We start from the raw sequence: 20,452 nt of genomic DNA, 5'->3' as shown, positions 1-20,452 counted from the left end.
CGAAAGTTTGTCCGCCTGAAAATGTACTGTTGTCCCAAGCATATTGCAACAAACGGTGTATTTCTATCGCTGCTCGTTTAGTTTTTATTGCCGTTTTAAATATACCGGTCATTTTTGAAACACCCTGTACCTGCTAAGGCGCTCTAAAAAATTTGGTGAAGTTGCTCATTTTTTCCGCGCGTAGAACAGCTTATAACAACAGTTTCTACAGCTCTTCCTGCCTGGTCCGCGAACAGGCGAATGACAAGAGAACGGAACGCCATAGGAGTATAGATTGCTCCAGCCACCTGGCGAACTATATGTTTGGCAATTTTCAGTTTTTTAAAATAGTTACAGTGAGTCTTAGCAACTAAAATTTCGACATTGTGTTCCTATCGGTGCATAAAAAAAATTCAGGACAGGCATCAATACGTCAGATTAGACAGTTCCCTTGTGAGTGCTCCCCATTCTAGTCCTCACATGAAGGATAAATCCCGCCAGTATCGGTAATTGAACGCGGATACTCTGCGTGAGAGTCAGACGTGCTGACCACTCGGCTATGGACGCGGGCTTAAGGAAATAAACGATGATAAATTCAGATCTGAAAAACAACAGAACACACTTGTAGGGGCGTGAGTAATGTGGGTTCTGACGGTGAAGACATTGTCAAACAGCCAAGATGCAAAGGAAGTCTATACCTAAAAATCAAATCACATTCACATCAAAATGCCGCTTAGCCTATGTCAACTACAAATGCTACTACTCTCAATCAGAAGACTACGATTGCAGGCATTCAGAGAGTAGAGGACACAGTGGGTGAAGTTCGTCAACTAGCTGTTGTTGAAACAGGGTACAGAATAAACCGATCCTGCAGCGTAATGTAGGCAACATCGTGACAGCACATCGCTGGGAATCGGCAACATGTCTACTGGAATTATTACCTGCAGTTAACTAGCGACACAGTGAAACCCAAACACAAAATAATCAATAATTTGTTACAGTATGACCTAAACAGAAACCATGCTAGTGAGGATGAATGTCCAAAAAGAGAAAAAGCACATGAGATCTTATAGAATCTTAGTAGATCTCGTTCGAGGAGCAGACCGCTACATGAGGCAAATCAAATGATCACCTCCTACTTAACTGAAGTGTTGAAAAACTGCCTAACACTAGGTCAAATCTCCTTCTGGAAGAAGGTGGAAGTAAGAAACGTAACCTAAGCCATTCAGAGAGATTTTTCTGTAAAACACGTAGAAAAACTTCAGGAGCGACTGTTATCCAGTAGGCTTACAGCCTGCCGAGCACTGAAAGTGATAAACTAAATTCATTCAATGCACGTCAGTAATACAGTGGAAGACAGCGAACACAAATACATAAGTGGAGTGGTGACTGACGTCACCGGCGTCTTCGGCAATATGTTGTGGCCATACTTTTCTCGAAACTTTGGGAACTGAAAGCGCCTAACCTCGTCGCTGACTGAACGTTAACTCGTACAGTTTCTGTAAAAGTGCCAAGATTCTTTTTTAATAGTCTGATATATATAGAGTGTTAAAATAAAAGTGTTTCATATTTTGAGAGGTGCTAGTATGAACCAAAACAAGACAAAAATATTTAGTGGACATAGGCTGTAAAAAGTGTAGTTTAAGAGCTATGGTGACTTGTACATTTTCGCCGATTTTCAGGAACTATTGGCTATATACTTATAGGAGCTTAGATACTACCAAATAGGTTGACACGTATAGTGAACCGTCAGTATCTTTCAAATGACTTACCTGTCCTGCTAAAGGAGGTGCCATCCCAACAACGGCTGGAGATGTGGTCAGTGCATGATGGAGCGCCAGCATATTTTCTCCGAAATGTCCGAGAGCACCTCACACAGACAGTTAATGGGAAATATATTGGTCCAGGAAGTCCAGTGCGTTGGCCAGCTACTTCACTCGACAGAATTCCTTGGATTTTTGGTTGCGGAGACACTTGAAATCTTTTGTATATGCAGGCCCCATTAATCATATTCAGACAGCATAGAAACGCGTCTTCAATTCCTGCTAGCGTCTGCGTGACTAACCTTGAGTTTTCCAGAGAGTAGGATTCCCTAGGGCGTCGTACAGAAGCATACCTTGCTATGAATGGACACCATATTGAACATCTCCTTTAGCTATGGCTCATGAGCCCGTGTTCTGTTAAATACCTCGCCTTGTGTCAATAAAGCAGTACACAACGGTCAACTTACTCTCAGATTTCTTGGCCATAATGATTAAACCACTTCTAGATTCCCTAAATAAGAGGTGCACTCCAATGCAGTCCGAGTACTCGCATCCTCTAGCGACGTAACGATGATAACATCTGGCAGGTGAGGACATTGTTTGACGAGAGCACGTATTAAGTTCTGGGACTAATACGGAGATAAAGCGATTCAAATGAACTTCAGATGTTAGTTAGGAAGACAACATATTTTATGCTGGGAAGTATTCTTTCTAGAAGCAGAAATATTTTAAAACTACTTTACATCTATATTATATACAACGAACTGCATCGATGCTCTGTGGTCTTCTTCGATGAAGGACCACTGTGTAATAGCACATAACCAAAGTACGCGAAAAAACTTCAAATTCACGCACAAGGTGGCTAACATAGTGACTGCCGAATTCTGCTTGTCAATACGTAACATCAAAATAGTCGTTGCCATAGTTAATGTACTAGTGTACCAACTGCTATCAGTTAAGTAAGTAAAAACGTACAGCAGTTTGCAGTGGGAAGTCTAAACGTATATCACTGTAGCCTGAAAAAGGCATTGCTGATGCTCCCTTATGGATATCAAAGGAAGAAGCTGTTTAATATTCGTGACGGTAGGGTGAACCAAACAAATTCAGGACACTGGATACAGCCAGAAGAGAAATGAGCAACAGGATATCAAGTAAATGGTGAAAATATAGCAAGAGCGTAAATGAACTGCTGACAGCTTGATAGAAATGGAGAAGCACCTCGTGGTAATAAATAGATATGCATCTCTTCCAAGTGACGTATTCAGGATAGTCGGACAAGACGAGAGAAAACTTTGATCTGGGAACGCAGAAATGTATGGGTATTAAATGCAGCTCTCAGCAGCGTCTCACGGCGCTGTTGATGTGCATCCACCCATCACGTGGGGACATTAAACTCAGCGCTCCAAACGCTGTTATTTGAGAGCACCAAATGTCATCATTTAGTCTTTGTATCATAACATCAACATCGCAAACATGACATTACATTCCACGTGCATTCCACGGAAGTGGCGCCAAGTAAAAAAGAATAATAAAAGATAAATACAAAATGAGAAGTGCCCCTGAACTAAATAAAAACTGGGACGTGCCCCTGAACGAACAAAAAATGTTACATACTTAACTTGTAATTAACTGTAAAAAAGCATTGTCCCTTGAAACGTTTCGCCTCATCCAGTATTCGCAGTTTGTGGAGGTGATGCAAGGCTTTGGTCACACTAACGTAAGTCACAGTAAAGATGTTATCAATCCGAGGTTTGATTATAACATTACAGCCTTTTACCAAGTGTGGTCGTACTCGTGATGACATCTCCTTGCCTTTCTCCACTAAGAGGAGCAACTGTTGACTCAAGGCTGTTGCAGAACGACTTACAGTTTTACATGAAATCAAAATCACGCTGCAACTTCATCTTTTTGTATAGAGAAAGCATTATCAGAGAAAAAATATACTATATCCATCCTACATCAAATTACATATCCTTGAACTTGTACTGTGGCTTCCCCACATAACCGTGAATGGATCGTACCAAACATTTCACCACATAATGATCATACTGATCTGTGTCTTAGGATGTCTAATAGGTAACCTGTCGCCTTTAGAACGGACACACATTGACGAAAGGATAGAGATGTGCCACCCCCGCCCCAGTATATTCAACAAATTTTTAAAACAGCTATTTCGTAACATGTTTAGTCCTCTGCTAGAGTATTGCTGTGCGGAATAGGATCCTTACCAGACTAGATTGACGGATGACATCGAGTAAATCTAAAGAAGGGCAGTTAGTTTTGTATTTGTGAGAAATAGGGGAGACTGTGTCACGGATATGATAAGCGGAGTGGGGTGGCAATCATTAAAACAAAGGTGTTTTCAGTCGCGGCGAGAGCTTTTCATGAAATTTCAATTTCATTTCAATTTCGAGGATTGGCAGGGTATGTGTCGAGAAGGATATTGGCGATAGGAACCCATGTCCGTAAACATCATCCAGCAGAGCAACGGAGTAACACCGTTACATCTGCCGCGTTTGTTGGTTAAATCACTAACATGTATCGATTGATATACGTTTGCAAGGAATTACAGATCCGAATTATGGCTGTATTTCTATGACAATCATTTATTTTACACGATCAGCTGATTGACAATGTGAAACGTGATTCTTGTTCGAGTCTACTACGGCAGCAATTGTGTATTTAAATAGCATGCGTACAAGGTGACTGTAGAATTAGGTTATGAGCAAGCATCTGAAAATGACACATCGCCGAAATTATCCGATCTCGTCAAACAAAAGAGTTTGCAGTCAAGATAGAAAGTGGAATTATCTTTTAATAAGTTTGTGGCTGTGGCACTCGATATGAAGGAAACTGATGCAAATTTCGATTTCGACGATGTAAAACCTGCAGAAAACTTGAGTTGCAATGGTGACGGACCGCATAGCGAACTTCTCGCAGTGACCTGGCAGCATTCAAGACGGTAGATGGTGTTTAATGTGTCGTCGACAGCCACAACAACATTGTGGAGACTGCTAAGGGTAGTGGCGGCAGGGCGGCAGTGTTACAAATAACGTTTGCGCCTCTCACTTTCTTCTTTAATTTCGATGTTCCCTAGCGTTGTTGGAGTGCTTTTCTAGATATGGGTTTCTGCCATATCTTTCTTCCTCGAGATAACCTCAATAACCCTTCGAAGTCTGTCGTTGTACTTTTCTTACAGAATATATCCGATTTAAATACACTGAGGTGACAAACGTCAGCCGGCCGCTGTGGTCGAGCGACTCTAGGCGACTTAGTCTGGAACCGCGCACCTGCTACGGTCACAGGTTCGAATCCTGCCTCGGGCATCGATGTGTGTGATGTCCTTAGGTTAGTTAGGTTTAAGTAGTTCTAAGTTCTAGGGGACTGATGACCACAGATGTTAAGTCCCATAGTGCTCAGAGCCATTTGAACAGTCTTTGATCCCAGAACCGTAGTTGCAACTAGACGTGTGGGACATTCTATTTCGGAATTCATGAGGAACTTCAATATTTGGAGATCCACAATCTCAAAAGTGTGTCGAGAATACAAATTTCAGACACTACCTCGCACAATGAACAAAGCAGTGGCCGACGACCTTCACTTAACGACCGAGAGCAGCGGAGTTTGCGTAGAGTTGTCAGTGCTAACAGACAGGCAACACTGCGTGAAGGAACCCCAAAAATCAATGTGGGACGTGCAATAAAGTTATCCGTTAGGAAAGTGCTGCAAAATTTGGCGTTAGTGGGCTATGGCAGCAGACGACCGACGCGAGTGCCGTTGCTAACAGCGCGAAATCGTCTGCAGCGCCTCTCCCGGGCTCGTGACCATATCGGTTGGATCCTAGACGACTGGAAAACCGTCACCTGGTCACACGAGTCCTGGTTTCAGTTGACAGGAGCTGATGTGGGGTTCTAGTGTGGCGCAGACCCCACGAAACTATACACCCAAGTTGTCAACTAGTTAAGGGGACCACACCTTGCCTATCTAACCCATGTTAATATAGACAAGTATTTGATCCATTTCTGAAAAAAAAGTATTTGATGCAGGACCTTAATATTATTACGGTATGTTACATGATGCTAATAGAGCCAACTGTACTAAAATCTACTTTATCCGTTTTGTAGTTTTTAAGAAATACTTTTTTTAAATTTATTGACAAAAATATTAAGTTTTTTCTGCAGAAAATATTTTTTGTGAACTTCCTAATGGGGGTATGGTTCAAATGGCTCTGAGCACTATGCGACTTAACTTCTGAGGTCATCAGTCGCCTAGAACTTAGAACTAATTAAACCTAACTAACCTAAGGACATCACACACATCCATACCCGAGGCAGGATTCGAACCTGCGACCGTAGCGGTCGCTCGGCTCCAGACTGTAGCGCCCAGAACGGCACGGCCACTCCGGCCGGCTAATGGGGGTATATTGAAGAATGTAGTACTAAAGGTGTCTTTTTATGTTATGCAGTCTCTGAAAATTTCATTTATTTATGTGTGATAGTTTCTGATATAATGGGGCATATGCGCTGAAAATGTTAGTTTGCGGGAAATTGACTTTAAAGAGAAAACTTTTGAAATTTGTTACTTACAGTTAATTAAAAACTGTCCGGCTGCATATGACGGCCTTCTTTACCCTCTACCTGGTCTTCCAGCTTCTTTTTCACCTTCCTGGATGTTTGTCTTGCTTTCTTGGCCATATTAGATACAGACCTGTCTGCATCGGCTATCCTCATTTCATCGCAATGTTGCAGCCCAGTGATCATATTTTCACCAGGATTAATAACCAGCTTTTCCAGTATCCAACACTTTCCAATATTACCACAACTGAATGTAATAACAGCATCATGAACTCCTAGTTTCATTGTATGCATGCCTACAAATACAGTTTTAGGAAGTTTGTTCCAAGTTATGCTGTTGCAACATTCATTTGAATTCTGTGTCTGCCCATACAGACATCTCCTTAGAAGGTCAGATTGAGCCAAGTTTCTGAAAATAGGTTCAATTGCTGTAATGACAGCAGCAGGAAGAGAATGCTGGTGAGAATAAGATTCTCGAGTTGCCTGCGCCCTGTTGTATTTGCACCACGAATTTTCTCCTGATGGGCGCAATCCATTAGATGGCTTATCATGAGTAGATTTTTCTATAACGACTACTCACAATCACACTTGAACAAAACTAACCGCGTGTTTGAAAGCGTGTTGTTTACAAACAGCAGAAACAAAACAATGCCGAACGTTGCATTTCAAGGATAGCCAAGAATAGGGAGTAAACAAAATCCCTAGCGTGCAATGTAGGGGATATAAAGAACTAAAATATATGCAGATCTAAACATTCATTGTGGTGTCTGTTTGTACTATATCGTGTCTCCCTACCACTTTCGCGCAACGACGCTCTGAGCGTGTTTTTTAGGGAATTAACTAGTTTGAACCTGCGACCTGTTGCTGGTAAGGAGACGCCAGACCACACATGACATGTAGAATTCAGAAGAGTTCAGTGAGACTAGCGATGATATAACCAAATACTAAATGATCTCACCGTCAGCTCCACTGCACTCCCTGTAAAAGAATCTTAATTCTAACTAAATATAGTGGAAAGGGTTCAAGGCTTTCCTATTTTTAGTTAGCTGGTAAAATAACGTCGAAAAAGCAGTTAAGTTTACCACTGGAAATTTATTCTAATCACAAAACATCGTTTATAAATCGCACTATTGATAAAAGGAAATGTTTTAATACAGGATGGTAAAAACCAACTGCGTTCAACAAAAATGTGAACGAATATTCCCTAAATGGGTTTCCAAGTTCTACAATCGATCGAAGAATGACCTATGCCATATCACATCTATAATCTAGGTTTAATTTAAGTTTCACAAAAGAGAAAACTATCAAAATGGTCTACAGTGACCCTCAATTATCTTTAATAACTTATCTAACTTGTCGTAAATTACAGTGGCTGATGTGCCTTCTCAATAACTATATAAAAGAAAAATCATCGCGTTTCAGATCTATTCTTCAAGTGGCAAATGTGAACACCATGAGTTTTAATTAACGATCGACACTAGTATTACGCAAAAAGGGGCTGTAACAGATGAGACTTCTGCAGTTCTGAGTGAAGCCTTATGCGCTCAAAAAAAATGCGGCATCGCGTGCGTTCATTACCTTGTCGGTGTTTAAGCAGCGTCAGGGCGGCAGCGGCCGGCGCAGCAGTCATCTAGCTCGCCGTCTCGGAACCAACTCTCCTCTAACTTCTCCTTACTACAATTTACTGAAGTTAGTTTAAAAAAACTATCTGGCTATGTTTTTATCTGACCAATCAGGGTCTCAATGTTAACCTTAAGCTCCGCCTACAAAAATTCTGTCTATCGAATGAGAAACGTTATACTTTTCGTGGTGGGGCAATGTTTTTAAAGTCTGCAACGTAGCACAGACGCTAAAAAGTCTCACGCTAAAGCCTGCAGTTAGTGTGGTCCTTTTAGCGTTATCGTGAGATCTATACTGCTCTTCTGGAGGGCTCTATCTTTTAACATGGGCTGGGGAGTGATCCTAATGTAACAGACACGCGAAAAAGTCTCACGCTAAAACTTGCTGGTGGTAGTGGCCCATTTTGTGTTATCGTAAGATCTGTACTGCTTTTCTGGAGGGCTCTAGCTTTTAACATGGGCTGGGGGTGATCCTTGACGTACCTGAGACGCGAAAAAGCCTCACGCTAAAACGTGCGGGTTGTATAGTTGTACAGGTAGGCTCGCGGCGTGGGTGCCCAGCCGCTCCCTTATCTAGCTTAACACGGTTCTGCTCTCAGCTTCTGTCCTCGTTTCTCCCCTCGGAACTGCGTCTGCCTCACGGTGGGAAGGTACGACATGCATTTAGGCATTCTTGAGTTAGTCTGTGGTATTCCATTTGCTCACTCGTTACTCGTATTACTTTGGTTAATTTAATGTCACGATTTATTCGGAGCTATGTGACATACTACTGGATTTGCTTATCATGTCAGGGTTTTCATGGAAGGTGTTGGATTTGCCTGACACCTTACACAGAAAGGTAGGTGACAGAAAAGTGGGCAAGGCACATAAACACACGTGGCAGGAAAATGCTCTTTAAATTCTCGAAAGACAATTTTTCAGCTCAATCCTGTTAAGACTACTTAAATAAAACCTCATTCTATCGAAATATGATGAAAACCGCAAATCGATTTTTTTCGACCTGTACCACGGTGTGGTCACCATAAAGCGCGTGCTCGTGGTGGTTCCATAATGGTGTGGGCTGTGTTTACATGTAATGGACTGCGTCCTCTGGTCTAACTGGAACGATTATTGACTGAAAATGGTTATGTTCGGCTACTTGGATATCATTGCAGCCATTTATGGGCTTTATGTTCCCAAACATTGATGACAACGCGCCATATCACTGGGCTGCAACTGTTCACGATTGGTTTCAAGAACATTCTGGATAATTCGAGCGAATAATTCCCCCTCCCATATCGCCTCCATGAATCCCACCGAACATAATCGAGAGGTCAGTTCGTGCTCAAAGACCTGCACTGGCATCTCTTCCGCTATTATGGACGGCTACAGAGGTAGCATGGCTCAATATTCCTGCAGGGGACTTCCAGCGACTTGTTGAGCGCATGTCACGTCGCCTTGCTGCACTCGCTCACAGGAAGATCCGTACCTAAAGACTGAAAAATTGCTCAAGTCACACCAATTCCCAAAAAGGGAAGTAGGAGCAATCCGCTGAATTACAGGCCTATGTCACTAATGTCGATTTTCAGTAGGGCTTTGGAACATATACTGTATTCGAACATTATGAAGTACCTCGAAGAAAACGATTTATTGACATATAGCCAGCACGGGTTCAGAAAGGTCACAGTTCGTAGTAATAGACGGAAAGTCATCGAGTAAAACAGAAGTAATATCCTGCGTTCCCCAAGGAAGTGTAATAGGCCCTCTATTGTTCCTCATCTACATTAACGACATAGTAGACAATCTGAGTAGCCGTCTTAGATTGTTTGCAGATGATGCTGTCATTTAGAATCTTGTAAAGTCATCAGATGATCAAAACCACTTGCAAAATGATTTAGATAAGATATCTGTATGGCGGGAAAAGTGTCAATTGACCCTGAATAAGAAAAAGTGTGAAGTGAGTACTAAAAGAAATCCGCTAAATTTCAATTACGCGATAAGTCACACAAATCTGAAGGCTGTAAATTCAACTAAATACTTATGGATTACAATTACAAATAACCTAAATTGGAATGACCACATAGATACTATAGTGGGTAGAGCAAACCAAAGACTGCGATTGATTGGCAGAACACTTAGAAGGTGCAACAGGTCTACCAAAGAGCTTGTCCACCCTATTCTGGAATGTTACTGTGTGGAGTGGGATCCGCATCAGGTGGGACTGACGGATGACATCGGAAAAGTACAAAGAAGGGCAGCTCGTTTTGTATTATCACGAAATAGAGGAGATAGTATCACAGACATGATACGTGAATTGGTGTGGCAATCATTAAAACAAAGGCGTTTTTCGTTGCGACGGGATCTTCTCATGAAATTTCAATTAGCAATTTCTTCCTCCGATTGCGAAAACATTCTGTTGGCACCCACCTACATAGGGAGAAATGATCGTCACGATAAAATAAGAGAAATCAGGGCTCGAAAGGAAAAATTTAAGGGCTCGTTTTTCCCGCGTGCAGTTCGAGAGTGGAACGGTAGACAGACAGCATGATGGTGGTTCATTGAACCCTCCGCCGGGCACTTTATTGTGAATAGCAGAGTAATCACGCAGATGTAGATGTAGGTGGGAAAAAGGAAGTCCGACATGATGTTAAGCCACATCCCACGATTTTTGCCACCGCAGTGTAATTCGTACGCCATAAATAAAAATACTCCGATACAAAGAGAATGTCACAGGAAAGGAAAATTGTGGCGAGCGGCAGCAAACCAATAAGAATACTGTGGACGAGACCAAACATGCAAGCCACGTTGACGGGAGAGGGAGACAGGTTAATACTCACTGGAGCCCGGGAGCTTCTTCTTGCGTATGTGCTGGCGGTAGTGGCTGTGCATGGGCCGGTCTATCCAGGAGCGGGGCATCGCGTAGATGTGCCACGGCAGGACGCCGGCGTACGGCACCTGCGCAGCCGCCACCAGAGCAGCCGCCGCCAACACGGCCACCAGCAGCAGGGTCCGAGGCGCAGCCATCACTGCCGCCGCAACAAGCCGTGGCCGCGCCTGCACCCGCCCCACATACCGCTCTTACGCAATGCACCTCACCCCACACCATTAGCCGCCAGGCATCAGTACAACGACACGTCGCGCGAGAATCTGCTAACTATGCAGCCGATAAAACTACTGCCGTAACACTGTGTATCGGTATGCATGCGACAGCGTGCCGACCTGATTACACCACTGGCCATTAAAATTGCTACACCACGGAGATGACGTGCTACAGACGCGACATTTAACCGACAGGAAGAAGATGATGCGATATGCAAATGATTAGCTTTTCAGAGCATTCACACAAGGTTGGCGCCGGTGGCGACAACTACAACGTGGTGACATGAGGAAAGTTTCCAACCGATTTCTCATACACAAACAGCAATTGACTGGCGTTGCCTGGTAAAACGTTGTTGTGATGGCTCGTGCAAGGAGGAGAAATGCGTACCATCACGTTTCCGACTTTGATAAAGCGCAGATTGTAGCCTATCGCAATTGCGTTTTATTGTATCGTGACACTGCTGCTCGCGTTGGTCGAAATCCAGTGACTGTTAGCAGAATATGGAATCGGTGGGTTCTGGAGGATAATACGGACCACCGTGCTGGATCCCAACGGCCTCGTATCACTAGCAGTCGAGATGCAGGCATCTTATTTGCATGACTGTAACGGATCGTGCAGCCACGTCTCGATCCTTGAGTCAACAGATAGGGACGTTTGCAAGACAACAACCATCTGCACGAACAGTTCGACCACGTTTGCAGCAGCATGGACTATCGGTTCGGAGATCATGGCTGCGGTTACCCTTGACGCTGCATCACAGACAGGAGCGCATGCGATGATGTACTCAATGATGAACCTGGGTGCACGAATGGCAAGACGTCACTTTTTCGGATGAATCCAGGTTCTGTTTACAGCATCACGATGGTCGCATCCGTGTTTGGCGACATCGCGGTGAACGCACATTGGAAGCGTGTATTCTTCACCGCCATACTAGCGTATCACCCGGCGTGATGGTATGGGGTGCCATTGGTTACACGTCTCGGTCATCTCTTGTTCACATTGACGGTACTTTGAACAGTGGACGTTACATTTCAGATGTGTTACGACCCGTGGCTCTACCCTTCATTCGATTCCTGCGAAACCCTACATTTCAGCAGGATAATTCACGACCGCATGTTGCAGGTCCTGCACGGGCATTTCTGGATACAGAAAATGTTCGACTGCTGCCCTGGCCAGCACATTCTCCAGATCTCTCACCAATTGAAAACTTCTGGTCAATGGTGGCCGAGCAACTGGCTCGTCATATTACACCAGTCACTAGTCTTGATAAACTGTGGTATCGTGTTGAAGCTGCATGGGCAGCTGTACCTGTAATTGCCATCCAAGCTCTGTTTGACTCAATGCCCAGGCGTGTCGAGGGCGTTATTACGGCCAGAGGTGGTTGTTCTGGGTACTGATTTTCAGGATCTATGCACCCACATTGCGTGTAAATGTAATCACATGTCAGTTCTAGTATAATATATTTCTCTAATGGATACCCGCTTATCGTCTGCATTTCTTCTTGGTGTAGCAATTTTAATGGTCAGTAGAGTAATTCCTGAGTCGGGTTCTGTTGGTGATAGAAAGGCAGAGTCAATTGTTTCGGGTACACAGCTTGTGGTCTCGCAGTCGCGTTCTCGATTCCCGAGCACGCGGTCCCGCTTTCGAATCCCGGCGGGGTCAGGGATTTTCACGTACCTCGAGATGACTGGTTTTTGTGTTGTCCTCATCATTTCATCGTCATTCATGAAAGTGGTGAGATTGGAATGAAGAAAGGTTGGGAATTTGTACGGGCGCTGATAACCGCGCAAACATCATCATCATCGCTTGGGCTAGGGACCATTTGTACGCCCAACAGAAGGATGTCTTAGTGTCTCGATCTTACAGGACAGTGTCAAAGTGTGAGTGTTACGTACTTCCTCCTCCTTAGGCAAACGGAGAAAACCGGTTGGTTCTTTTTGCATTTTATGTGGTGTACGGTGAGCATGGTGGGACTTATGGAGGCACTATTATTTCATGGGCGGTTCCTCGGAAAGATTCGCAAAAAAAGTTTTTTATTTGTTTTTTAAATGGTTTTTCAGTATATTTTCGCCGTCGCCAGCGGACAAAAACCCAGCCGAGTACTCCAAATGACTGAAATTTTTAGGGTATATTCCTAAGATCTCGATTTCGAATAACCTTGAAAATTTTCATATCTTCACCCGTTTCCAAGATACGGAGGCTCAAAGTTAACCATTTTCTACACGTAAAAGCCAGTATGAGCCAACATTTACATAACAAATAACAATTATTTTTGTACCAAGACGCAGCTGTGGATTCCGAAATTCACAGAAGACGGCGGTCATTTTTACAATGTGTTCCTAAGATCCCGACCTCGAACAATATTGAAAATTTTCTTCACATTTTTATGTGTTTCCGAAGTACAGAGATTTAAAATTACGCTAATTGTACACGTAAAATACGCACGTAAAATCAGGTGTGAGGCGAAGACGTAGCGTATAAAGTGTCATAACACGCAGAAATATACTGTAAGTTGTCTCCACTTGGCGGACATAAAGTGCGGTACGAGGTCTACGATTAGTTTTGCGTTATTTCAATTTCACATAAGTAAAATTTTCATTGACCCATCAAGTTCTTTTCACATCAGTGACATGCCATGCTGTGACAGGGAAAAGAAGGGAACCAGCGGAAAAATGCTGGTATTGAATTACAAAAGATGTGAATGTCTTCCCGCTTATTTAAAAGACTGTGACAGAAAAGTATGGTACTGGCTGCCTCATTCTACCATCCTCAGCGACTTTAAAAATTTTCCCAAGAAATTTGCAGTGCTAACATATTCACGTTTTTTATGTTGAAGGAGAAGAAGACAGTGGCAGTGGCAAAGAGACGGAAAATTAATGAATACTGGCTCATACACTGTTGTGTTATGGAAAAGCGGAGGAGGCAATGTCAGTGTGAAAGAAAGAGATGGACGCAGTGTTGTGGAACATATTTAACAATGACACAACAGTGCTACGAAAAGAGTGAAGGTGACAGTGCGAAGAAAGAGGGGGGGGGGGGGGCGGTTAAAGATAGAGGGAAAGTAGAAGTGAGGTGAGAACTAGTGATAATAAGAGACAGAATATATGACAATGACAACTACGAAGAGAGAGACAGTGACAATAAGAAGAGCTGCAATAGGAAGAAAGGAATGAGATATTAGCATTAAGAGAGAGCAAGAGGGAGACAGTAAGAGTGCGAGGAGACTAGTAGTAGGACAGGACGAAGGGTACTCTAGCTGTGGCGACAGGAGACAACGACAGAGAGAAACAGAGATAATAACAAGAGTTGAGCGGAATGAGTGAGAAAGAGTAGCTGGGAGTGGATGGATATGCGCGACTTACACCAATGGGCTACTGCGCGTGGGTAAATTACAGTCAGTGGAGCTTGCAGGAGTCTTAGTTGCGTTGCATGTTTAAAAAACCGCGATGTGGAAGTCTTAGGGTACTCTTAGCAGTGCCAGTTGTGTCGATAGTTCGGGCGGCGCGGTCTATTGCCCGACGAATTTGTAGCAGTACTGAAGCAAATGCCGTGAAGTGTTTCCTTCAGTTTAGAAATCGAGTTGAACTTACCAGGGCTTAAATCAGGGAATTGCAGCAGGTGGTATAGCACTTAGTAGCGCCATCAGTCAAATAAATCAATAACAGCTTACACTATATGTGCTTGAGTGTTGTCCTGCAAAATGATGGTCAGGTCCTACAGAAAGTGTCATCATTTCCGTCTCTATGCTGTTCACCGGTGAAGGAATTTCGAAAGGCTGTGTTTAGTAACTCATCTTTCGCAGCACTGTCGTCGATAGTAATTACATTGCTATCGCGCAGAGAAGGCACTAACTGTGTTTTGCCACTAGCATACTTTTCATACGGCCAGAATATCTATGGATTTACTGCCAGATCTCGAGATAGTTCCGCTGTGGAAACTGTTATAAGCACCTCACATTGACGTCTGCGCGAAATTTCGAGCTCCTGTGAGAGATCAGAGTTTTTGCGTCGGTTTCAATTTGGCATGCTTTTTTCGTTGTTTCTGCAACAGTGTTCCAACCCGTTTTTTATATTAAGGGGTCGTTTTTTTAATTTGGTGGGAATAAATCTCTCAATTGCTGACGATATTGTTTCTTCGAATTCAAGCCACTTCTGACCTGCACTTACACTGTTAATTTGGAAGGAGCGAAGATTGTCTCTCAGATAGGCTTCAAGTAACTTTTTGTCTGTTTTTTAAATAGGTATATTTTTTCGTTTATTTTTGAAGGATTTGGAGGTTACAAAATTCAGTGTTGCTACGCCAACTAACCTCTGCATCCGATTTGATGCTCGTTATTAGCTCAGGATTATTTGTTGCTAAGAGTGCAAGTGGGTTTTCACAACCGTTTACTATTCACTTGGACTCATGAACTAACAAAATGGTTCAAATGGCTCTGAGCACTATGGGACTTAACTTCTGAGGTCATGAGTCCCCTAGGACTTAGAACTACTTAAACCTAACTAACCTAAGGACATCACACACATCCAAGCCCGACGCAGGATTCGAACCTACGTGCGTAGCGGTCGCGCGTTTCCAGACTGTAGCTCCTAGAACCGCTCGGTCACCCCGGCCGGCCATGAACTAACAGTTCCAGGTAATTTTCAGAGAATGCGCTTAGCACAATTTCGGACGATGTTTTATGCTTACCTCCGGATTTTGACATGTATTTTCGCCAACATATCGAGGATAAATTGAAGTCACCACCAACTATATTTGTATGAGTCTGGTACTCATACTACATGAAGTGAAGTCTTTCAACAACAACAATCCGCTGGCCCTCGAGAAACAGCTGAGCGGTATTGGTACTGCATATTCACCAGGGACTGAATTGGGTAGCCTCTGAAAAAGTACCCATCTATGTCCTGCACCAAGGCGTGTGCTCAGACGAGTCATGGATCTGCATACATAATCACGACGGATGCATCCGCGTGTGTAGGCTCCGACGGTAACAAACGTTCACACATTGTATTCGTCTTCGTCGTAAGAGACCAGCAACTGGTTCGATGGTATCTTATGGATCTTACTAGATATTCAACACGATTACCTCTGTTTAGCATAGGTGGTAATTTGGACTACGGTCGCTACGTTTCTGACATTTTAAGTCCGGTGGCAGTGCCCTATCTGCGAGGTCCTTAACGTTATCTTTCAACAAGCTCACCGCGCATTGCACATATTGTCTTCACTTACCTCAGTACAGAAGCTGTGTGACTGTTGCCTTGGCCTCTAGACCTCTCACCCATTGAGAACATCTTATCATGACTTTCCGAGAGACTGGTTCGCCACTGCTTACCAACCACGGCGATTGTTGAAATATGGCACAAAGTTGAAACAGCGTACACGCTGCCATCCCAGTTACAGCCACCGCTGCTGCCTGAGATGGAAGGTCTGTACTAAATTTCGCATTCAGTACACCCCTCTATCACCTGAAAATTTAATAATTTATTCTTCCTAATCTACTGCACGCGCACAATAACTAAAATGTCGTTTTATACTATCGTTCTTGCTGTTGCAGTTTTGACGTCAGAACTGTACTTTGACCAGGTCCATCGAGGCCTAATACCGACTCACACTGGGGCGGGAATCAAAGTCTACCCTACTCAAAGAAATCATGACGGAATTCACAAAAACTAAACAGGAAACCCAAACAATCAGGCCAGGACTCCAATCTGAACTGCATTCCTCCAGAATACGAGTCGTGTCCCAACTACTGCGGCATCTCGTAGCTGGCTGCACATGGCGTGCATGGAATGCATTACAGTACATCTGCATCCATACATTGCAGACCACTGTGAAGTGAATGGCAGAGGGTACTTCCCATTGTAAAATTTATTAGAGCATCTTCCCCTTCCGCTCACGTATGGAGAAATATGATTGTTTGAATGATTCTGTGAGTGAAAATTATTTCGAGCAGTTAGTCCACGAATCCACGCGAATTGTAAATGGTTGCGAAAACACACTTGACCTCTTAGCCACAAACAATCCAGAGCTGATAGAGAGCATCATGACTGATACAGGGATTAGTGATCACAAGGTCGTTGTAGCTAGGCTCAATACCATTTCTTCCAAATCCATCAGAAACAAACGCAAAATAATTTTATTTAAAAAAGCGGATAAAGTGTCACTAGAAGCCTTCCTAAAAGACAATTTCCATTCCTTCCGAACTGACTATGCGAATGTAGACGAGATGTGGCTCAAATTCAAAGATATAGTAGCAACAGCAATTGAGATATTCATACCAAATAAATTGGTAAGAGATGGAACGGATCCCCCGTGGTACACAAAAAAGGTCCGAACGCTGTTGCAGAGGCAACGGAAAAAGAATACGAAGTTCAGAAGAACGCGAAATCCCGAAGATGGGCTAAAACTTACAGACGCGCGAAATTTGGCACGGACTTCGATGCGAGATGCCTTTAATAGGTTCCACAACGAAACATTGTCTCGAAATTTGGTAGAAAATCCGAAGAAATTCTGGTCGTATGTAAAGTACACAAGCGGCAAGACGCAGTCAATACCTTCGCTGCGCAGTGCCGATGGTACTGTTATCGACGACTGTGCCGCTAAAGCGGAGTTATTGAACGCAGTTTTCCGAAATTCCTTCACCAGGGAAGACGAATGGAATGTTCCAGAATTTGAAACACGAACATCTGCTAGCATGAGTTTCTTAGAAGTAGATACCCTAGGGTTGCGAAGCAACTCAAATCGCTTAATATGGGCAAGTCTTCAGGTCCAGATTGTATACCGATTAGATTCCTTTCAGATTACGCTGATACTATAGCTCCCTACTTAGCACTCATATACAACCGCTCGCTCACCGATAGATCTGTGCCTACAGATTGGAAAATTGCGCAGGTCGCACCAGTGTTCAAGAAGGGTAGTAGGAGTAATCCATTTAACTACAGACCTATATCATTGACGTCGGTCTGCAGTACGGTTTTGGAGCATATACTGTATTCAAACATTATGAATCACCTCGAAGGGAACGATCTATTGACACGTAATCAGCATGGCTTCAGAAAACTTCGCTCTTGTGCAACGCAGCTAGCTCTTTATTCGCACGAAGTAATGGCCGCTATCGACAGGGGATCTCAAGTTGATTCCGTATTTCTAGATTTCCGGAAAGCTTTTGACACCGTTCCTCACAAGCAACTTCTAATCAAGCTGCGGAGCTATGGGGTATCGTCTCAGTTGTGCGACTGGATTCGTGATTTCCTGTCAGGAAGGTCGCAGTTCGTAGTAATAGACGGCAAATCATCGAGTAAAACTGAAGTGATATCAGGTGTTCCCCAGGGAAGCGTCCTGGGACCTCTGCTGTTCCTGATCTACGTATATAAATGACCTGGGTGACAATCTGAGCAGTTCTCTTAGATTGTTCGCAGATGATGCTGTAATTTACCGTCTAGTAAGGTCATCCGAAGACCAGTATCAGTTGCAAAGCGATTTAGAAAAGATTGCTGTATGGTGTGTCAGGTGGCAGTTGACGCTAAATAACGAAAAGTGTGAGATGATCCACATGAGTTCCAAAAGAAATCCGTTGGAATTCGATTACTCGATAAATAGTACAATTCTCAAGGCTGTCAATTCAACTAAGTACCTGGGTGTTAAAATTACGAACAACTTCAGTTGGAAGGACCACATAGATAATATTGTCGGGAAGGCGAGCCAAAGGTTGCGTTTCATTGGCAGGACACTTAGAAGATGCAACAAGTCCACTAAAGAGACAGCTTACACTACACTCGTTCGTCCTCTGTTAGAATATTGCTGCGCGGTGTGGGATCCTTACCAGGTGGGATTGACGGAGGACATCGAGAGGGTGCAAAGAAGGGCAGCTCGTTTTGTATTATCGCGTTATAGGGGAGAGAGTGTGGCAGATATGATACACGAGTTGGGATGGAAGTCATTACAGCATAGACGCGTTTCGTCGCGGCGAGACCTTTTTACGAAATTTCAGTCACCAACTTTCTCTTCCGACTGCGAAAATATTTTGTTGAGCCCAACCTACATAGGTAGGAATGATCATCAAAATAAAATAAGAGAAATCAGAGCTCGAACAGAAAGGTTTAGGTGTTCGTTTTTCCCGCTCGCTGTTCGGGAGTGGAATAGTAGAGAGATAGTATGATTGTGGTTCGATGAACCCTCTGCCAAGCATTTAAATGTGAATTGCAGAGTAGTCATGTAGATGTAGAAGTGTTGTAAATAGTCTGATCTTGTCCTCACGATCCATATATGAACCATACGTTTGGGATTGTAATATATTCCTAGATTCATCATCCATAGCGGGTCTCTGAAACTTTGTTAAGTAGGCTTTTTTTGAGATGCTTTACGTCTATCTTCATCTTCAAGGGTCTGTCAATTCATTTGTTTCAACTTCTTCATGACACATTGCGGTGTCCCGGTATAATGTTAAGCGTTTTCCTGGACTTACGTCTTGAAGTATGCTGGTTCTGCTTTCTTGCAGCACCGATGTCTTCTGCTAGCACCGGACGCTTCTCCGAAGGTTTCACTGCTAGGAAGGGGAAATTTTCTCTCCCTCGCCCTCCCTCTTCTTATTTAAAAAATACGCTACTCTTGGAATATCCTTCAATGCACCAGAACATATTTATTTCCACTTTGTACAAAAAGCAACTAAACTTTATGACGTAAGGCCACACATTACCGGGCACCAAAGATCAGTTAATTACACATTTTTGAACACAATTAATACATAAGCTTTTATCGTGGCTGACTATCCACGTCCAGTCCACGTACTCTCAACAGCAGTTCAAAGTCTACTAAACAGTCACTATCTCGAGTCACTCCATTTGTTTTTTAACAATACAATGCTACATTACTCTTTGCAGCCGGCCACGGAGCTTCCGGTCCGTATTTGGTTATTCTTGGCAGGTCGTGCTGGACACTTGCCAGCGACGACGAATTATCTCCCTTCCAGTTTCGCCTGCACAAACAATTAGTGGGTGCAGTATCCCATGCTCGTTCTTACGCCCTGCTTTAAAATAACGCGTGTTCGAAACGGCTGGAACACAAATGTCTCCAGACTTTCGTAAAATTCTGGGGGCGCTACAACATTCCTGAAGGTCAAACAAACATGTGGCCATTACAGATTGTTCAAAATTTTTGTACCAAGATAAAAGTTGTAGGCGCTAGTGTGGGGGGACTTTGCTTTCAAATTTTATTTTATTATTTACATTTTTCGCTCTCTTCATATTTGTAAAAAGATGGATAGTTTTTAAAACATACACATTAAAAATCATATATTAAACATAATTTCAATGATAAATGATACGCCACAGTTTTTAATTTATCAGACAGCTGTAATTATAACAGCTAAGTTTATTTTTATATTACTCAGTGCAAAACGTATTTAATAATAAAGTTATGGAGCTGTTCTACAGAACAATGTCT

The 20,452-nt window shown here is 43.2% G+C and overlaps 1 protein-coding gene across 1 annotated transcript in view; it reads right to left on the bottom strand.

The window, feature by feature from the left end:
- Nucleotides 1-645: 645 nt before the first annotated feature.
- Nucleotides 646-20,452, bottom strand: part of LOC126347400 (proline-rich protein 2-like) — a 54,676-nt gene continuing 34,869 nt past the window's right edge. The window contains exons 3-4 of the mRNA XM_050002272.1: nucleotides 10,752-10,968; nucleotides 646-677 (exon numbers count right to left, since the gene is read on the bottom strand). Coding sequence (XP_049858229.1) covers nucleotides 646-677; nucleotides 10,752-10,968 — 249 coding nt within the window. The remainder of the gene's footprint in view (nucleotides 678-10,751; nucleotides 10,969-20,452) is intronic.

The sequence above is a fragment of the Schistocerca gregaria genome, chromosome 1 (assembly GCF_023897955.1).
Source record: "Schistocerca gregaria isolate iqSchGreg1 chromosome 1, iqSchGreg1.2, whole genome shotgun sequence".
In the NCBI taxonomy this organism is placed as follows: domain Eukaryota; kingdom Metazoa; phylum Arthropoda; class Insecta; order Orthoptera; family Acrididae; genus Schistocerca; species Schistocerca gregaria.
Note: the sequence above shows the minus strand (reverse complement) of the source record. Positions and strands in the feature narration are given on the sequence as shown.